At 29.7% G+C, this 6,000-nt stretch overlaps 1 protein-coding gene across 3 annotated transcripts in view; it reads right to left on the bottom strand.

Annotated features, from left to right (window-relative positions):
• Positions 1–373: 373 nt before the first annotated feature.
• LOC143044417 (uncharacterized) overlaps positions 374–6,000 on the bottom strand; it is a 28,505-nt gene continuing 22,878 nt past the window's right edge. The window contains exons 21-27 of one of the 3 annotated variants that reach the window (XM_076216423.1): positions 5,684–5,813; positions 5,442–5,524; positions 4,508–4,581; positions 4,147–4,198; positions 3,662–3,748; positions 2,999–3,090; positions 374–771 (exon numbers count right to left, since the gene is read on the bottom strand). In XM_076216423.1, the coding sequence (XP_076072538.1) occupies positions 633–771; positions 2,999–3,090; positions 3,662–3,748; positions 4,147–4,198; positions 4,508–4,581; positions 5,442–5,524; positions 5,684–5,813 (657 nt within the window). In that variant the 3' untranslated portion in view covers positions 374–632. The remainder of the gene's footprint in view (positions 772–2,998; positions 3,091–3,661; positions 3,749–4,146; positions 4,199–4,507; positions 4,582–5,441; positions 5,525–5,683; positions 5,814–6,000) is intronic. The other 2 variants (XM_076216425.1, XM_076216424.1) reach the window with 2 other exon arrangements.

The following is a 6,000-nucleotide window of genomic DNA, read 5'->3' as shown; positions in this document are numbered from 1 at the left end:
TATAATAATATTAATCCAGAAAATTGGATTTCAAATAAAAACTTTTTGTTTTGTAATCTTTTTTTAAACTTGTTTCAAAATATTGCAATAAATGATCTTTTCCATAAAACATTGATAACAATATCAAAACATGTATAAATAACAATTATCAAAGAATTTTTTTTTCATTGACATCCCTTTATATATAAGGATTTTAAAATAGTTACACTATAATTTTAAAATAGTAACATTATAATTTTAAAATAGTTACATTAAAATTTAAAAAAAGCATTATAATTTTAAATAGACAATTCTGTTTGTAAACAATACTGTAAAATGACAAGCTGTAAAAATGTCATATTGGCTTAGAATATAAATATCAAAATAACTGGTGTATAACTCAAAAGTTACAGAAAAAGAAACTATCAAATGTGGACTAAGTAGTACATGTCAAGCTGATTTCATACAATTGGAGATTCACATAAAAGTTTACAAGGGCAATATAGACACAAATATATAACAAAAGACAGCATAAGATATCCCAATAATATCCTTAGCTTTTCCAAATATTTAAGGTACTGGATTATGGAAAATTTTGGGAGTGATACCCTTAAAAAATTACAATATTTCAACATAACAAATAGATTTAAATGTTATGCCACACTCTGTACAAGTCTATTTTGTCCTTGTGAACTACCAGCCCTTCTAGATGGTGTGTATGACTTTCTACCTAGCACTGGACTGCCTAATGATACTAAGGACTCTAATGCTTTTATTGCTTTCTTTGATTCTCTGAAAATAGAAATGGTATATCTTCTTTGTTTTTTCATCATTTTATATAATCAGTGTGTATATTTACTCTCAAAATGAATAGTTTGGAAAAATACTCAAGTGTAAAAAAAAATTGTTTTGAGTGTACTTTTAAAACATTTTAATTTGATTTGAAAGCCTTGCAGTCATATCATTTTGTGTACCGTGTACTTGAATGGAACATTGATTATGTCTGAAGAGAGATAATTTGCCCATATATACCATTTTAACAAAAATATACCAGCTATCAACCTACCTTTCAAAATAATTCTAATAAAATGTTATTATGCATGAAATGCTACAATTTTTTAAATGTGATAGATGTAAACTATGTATTTGATATTGAAAAAAGGCAGTCTATTGCAATTTGCCATTTCGTAATCTAATTGATTCTGGGTAACATTTTCAAAAGCATACACAAAAAATTGGTTTTAAACTTTCAAAACAATGGAAATTCAACCAATGTCCTTACATTATTTTCTTTTCGGTGTATGAAAAATGAGATTACACATAGTCCTTTAGGTTCTGAAAAGGGGAATAACACCTGCCTGAATCTTAAATTAAAATATTGTTTGTTTGCAGTTTACTGACCGACCCTTAAAAATCCTCCCGACTGTGAAAATTTTATTGCTTTAAATTTGAAGAATTTTTTTTTAATACTTCTATTGACGCGATCCGGAACTTTGGGTCCTTTCCGGAAATGATTTAAAGTCTGGGTCAATTACGCATTTCAAGTTCGGTTTTTCTTAGCTTCCCGTCAAGCGTTGATGTGACCATTTAATGATAAAGCACATGGAAATTGTTTACAAGTATCCATGAAGTCACGGAGGAGTACTTTACGCTGTAGTCTCGTGTCAATTTTAAGACAAATAACAAACAAAAAAAGTTTATTAGTAAACTGTTTATACAGATTCAGGCACATGTAATGATGTGTGATGATATCATTGACGATGATGCAGTGGATATTCATAACTGACACGATAACCATTCTGTCTCAAACAAATCGGATACAGAATCTGTGGAGCCTGACTTTATGGAACCAATTTCAGTGGTTAAATAATTCAACAGCAGCTTGAAGTATGGCATATTTTCTACAAATCGTTGTGAAGACGACAAAGATGAAACCACTCCTCCGTGACTTAAATCTTCATGGATATCTGTAAATTAACACGCCCTTATCCTAAAGAAGCATACTCATTGCAATCGAAGATAGATTTAATATAGAGAGAGTATATTTATTTTTCAAGCTAACCATTCATTTTCTCTACATCTTTGTTTAGTTAGGGTTGCTTCTTATTGATTTGGCATGATCTATATCCATTAACATTTCAAATGAGCCCATTTCTCCGTACAGGCGTGTTAATTATTCTCTTTCTTACAATATAAAATATACCCAAACTGTGTGGCATGTGTGAATTCAATTAAAACATGTCCTTAGGAGCTATGCTGCCAATTTTTTTTATGCATCAAAAACATTTCAGTACAGACCATTTACTTTTAATGGGTGCTATGGATTTCACCCCAAACTTTAGATTTCTTTGGTTTTCATTAAAGCCTGGCAAAAATATAACCTTATCACATATAATTAAATATTGTTAGAAATATGAAAACAGTCGAATGTCTTAATACTTTTTTTTCAAGTTGCCTTTTTTTCAATTGAGGAAGATTCAATGGTTATTTTTTTTTTTTATTAAAAATATACTCTTTAATACATTGTCTTATAAATCTTAAATATCTACATTTTTCTGATGAAAATACTCTACTCATGAAAACATTCTAGTCAAGAAGCATACATGTCTGAATATATTTCTTTAAAACAGTTCTAGTCATAATGACATTCCTTGTTTATAAGTGTTCCAGTATTTAATAATTATACCATATTTTATGTCATAAATTGGATAATGACACTATGTTAAAGTTTCAGTTTTGGTTAAAAAGTTTTTTATCTGAAAATGCCTGTTCATTTGATGTTGGTTTTCAGCATGTCCAGTGTTTGTTGTTTTAAAATGTTTTTTTTTCTTCACAAGAAACTTGGTTTAGTGTAACTGCTTGTTTAAACTGTATTTTGGCTGATAAAATAAAATATTTTTCCTACCTACCAACATTCAGTCTGAAGGTACAGTCGGAAAACTGCAAACAAACATATTTTTAAGGTTGGCCTGAAGAGGGTGATTTTTTTAGGAATTGACTATTGAAATGTTTTTGTTACCTTGACAATGGTCCTTCAGCTCTTTCTCTTTCTCTTAAAGCTCTCATAACTCTCTTGTCAATAAGTTTTAATGTCACAAACGTCCTCACAACCTGAAATTAAAATCAATAATTACAATTTATTACCTAGTTATCTTTATTGGACCTTTTCACTTGAAATGGAATATTGGTATTTAAAAGATTAAGGTAGCAATTAAAAATATCAGAAACTAAATTTGCTCAAAAACTTATTAAAATTTGAAGTTAAGAAAATTGTATCTCTTTGGCAAAAATGGCTGTATTTACCTCAATTTTTACTCATTATAGAAATACCAATTGAACTTGAAAGAAAAGTTTAATTTTCATGTATCAAGGTTCTGACAGACTTTGAATATTTTCAATTGTTCTTGTATGTCTGGAGTGAATTTTGTACTGTAAACCTTTTCATGTTTTCAAAAGTGTAGAGATGAATCTTAATATTTCATTTATTTAACATCTAATTCTATACCTAAGAAACTTTAACCTTGTGCAAAACATTCTGAGTGTAATACTTCTTATAGAGTACGACCTGCTTGATGTAAAATTTAAAAAACAACAACGTGAAATTGGATCTAGTATACAGCTACATGGCAAATTCAGTAAATGACATTTACCTCTATAGTTAAAGTATCTACAAATCTCTTACCATTAATCTAACATAGTCACTGGAGTCTAATTCTAACATTTCTAACAGGATTCTTATAATTCTTTCATTTTTCATTCCAAGTGTACCCTGAAAAACACAATTAAAAATTAACACCCATTTACATATTTTATTATCTCATGCTTTCCCTAGAGGGAATAAACAAATATTGAAATAACTTGTGTTCTTACTCAAATTTTTTACTTCTGCAAAATACTGAACTACAACTATATGTTTTGATCTACATGTAAAGAATTGAACTGTTTCTATATTCAAACTTTTTAAACAATATTATATTTGCCTCTTTTCTTGAATTTTAAATGATCTGCAAAAGAGAACTGTTAATATGAAAAGATATTTCCAATCAGTTCTGTAGGCATTCCTTCCATATCAATCCATGTTGAATCCAATATCCAAAACATTAAAACATAAAGATTAAAAATGACTCAATGTTTATAAATCTTATAAATAGATATAAGAAAACCCACCACAGATATAACTGCTTGGCTCCTTGTGTCTTCATCTGGATCTTCTAGATTCCTATGATAAAAAGAACAACGAATTATATAAAAAAAAATACAGTAGTGTTTGAAATTATATGAAAAAATAGCTATTAAAGTTTATAAATACTTTTGACTTGGGAGTAGGTAAAAGATGATGTACTAATTTATTTTCAAGTTGGTTGTATACGTCATGCATAGGTCCATTGATAACATTGGTGTCAAACTATAAAACTATGTGTTTGAAACAAGTTATTAATTTGTTGCATGACAAAAGCATACATATAAAAATTATTAGAGGTACTGTGAGCACAACTCACAAAATAAAACCGTCCCTAAATATACTTACTTTTCCGTTTTCTCACAAGCCTTTGAAAACATGCCCAATGCCGCCAAAGCTTTAGCTGATGATAATCTTACATCCTGTTAAAGAAAAATTTTACAATTAAAAATATATGAGTTTATTTACATTTTGTATATTTATATCTTGATGTAACTAGAGGCTCACCTTGGTGCATATTAAACAATGGACACAGATAAATTCATGACAAAATTGTGTTTTGGTGATCGTGATGTGTTTGTAGATCTTACTTTACTGAACATTCTTGTTGCTACAATTATCTCTATCTATAATGAACTTGGCCCAGTAATTACAGTGGAAAATATTTCAAAAAAAAAAAAATTACTATAAAGGGCAATAACTCCTTCAGGGGTCACTTGAAAATTTTGGTCATGTTGACTTATTTGTGGATCTTACTTTGCTGAACATTATTACTGTTTACAGTTTATCTCTATCTATAATAATATTTAAAATAATAACCCAAAACTGCAAAATTTCCTTAAAATTACTAATTTGGGGGCAGCAACCAAATGACGGGTTGTCTGATTTGTCTGAAAATTTCAGGGCAGATGGATCTTGACATTTTTACCCATGTCAGATTTGCTCTAAATGCTTTGGTTTCAGAGTTATAAGCCAAAATCTACATTTTACCCCTATGTTCTATTTTGAGCCCTCGTGGCCATCTTGGATGGTTGGCAGACATTTTTAAACTAAAATACCCCAATGATGATTGTGGCCAAGTTTGGTTAAATTTGACCCAGTAGTTTTAGAGGAGAAGATTTTTGTAAAAGTTTATGGACGCCGGACGCCAAGTGATGAGAAAAGCTCACTTGACCTTTCAGGTCAGATGAGCTAAAAAAGGAAGATAATTGAGATCTCAGAAAATATTTGTGCTCATGTGACTGTATCAGGAATTTTGACGAGAGATGAAGGATAAACTTACAACAGTTGGGTCATCCCACAGCCTTCGTTCCAATATAGTGTATACATCTTCTTCTTTTGTTTCAGCAAAAACATGAATCTGCCCTATTTACAAAAAACAAATATTTGTAAGTTTTATACAAAATGTACTTTGTTCAACACTTTTACACCCTAACAAAGTTACAAAAAGAAGTATTCAATTCTTAAATATAATATAGAACTCAAATAATAATGAGTTATTCAGAATCTACTGTACAAACATACCTAACGTAATAAGAAGTTCTGCCGCCAGACAGCGATGTTTCCACACAGACGATTTACTTAACATCTTAAGTGTACTCTGGACTATATCATTGTCTGTTACATTCAACTGCTTCACTAAAATCTCCAATGACTGAAAATAAAGATGACACAAATCAGACCATTTGTTTTGATGTTTGAATAATTTTGTTCATTTTAAATATTTTTATAGCTTTCTATGCGGTATTGGTTTAGCTCTTTGTTTATAACCATACAGTGACCTACAGTTGCTAACTTCTATGTGAATTGGTCTCTATTGGAGAGTCATCTCATTGGCAATT

Source organism: Mytilus galloprovincialis, chromosome 9, assembly GCF_965363235.1.
Source record: "Mytilus galloprovincialis chromosome 9, xbMytGall1.hap1.1, whole genome shotgun sequence".
Taxonomy (NCBI): Eukaryota; Metazoa; Mollusca; class Bivalvia; order Mytilida; family Mytilidae; genus Mytilus; species Mytilus galloprovincialis.
The sequence above is the reverse complement of the archived record's forward strand: the minus strand, read 5'-3'. Positions and strand labels throughout refer to the sequence as shown.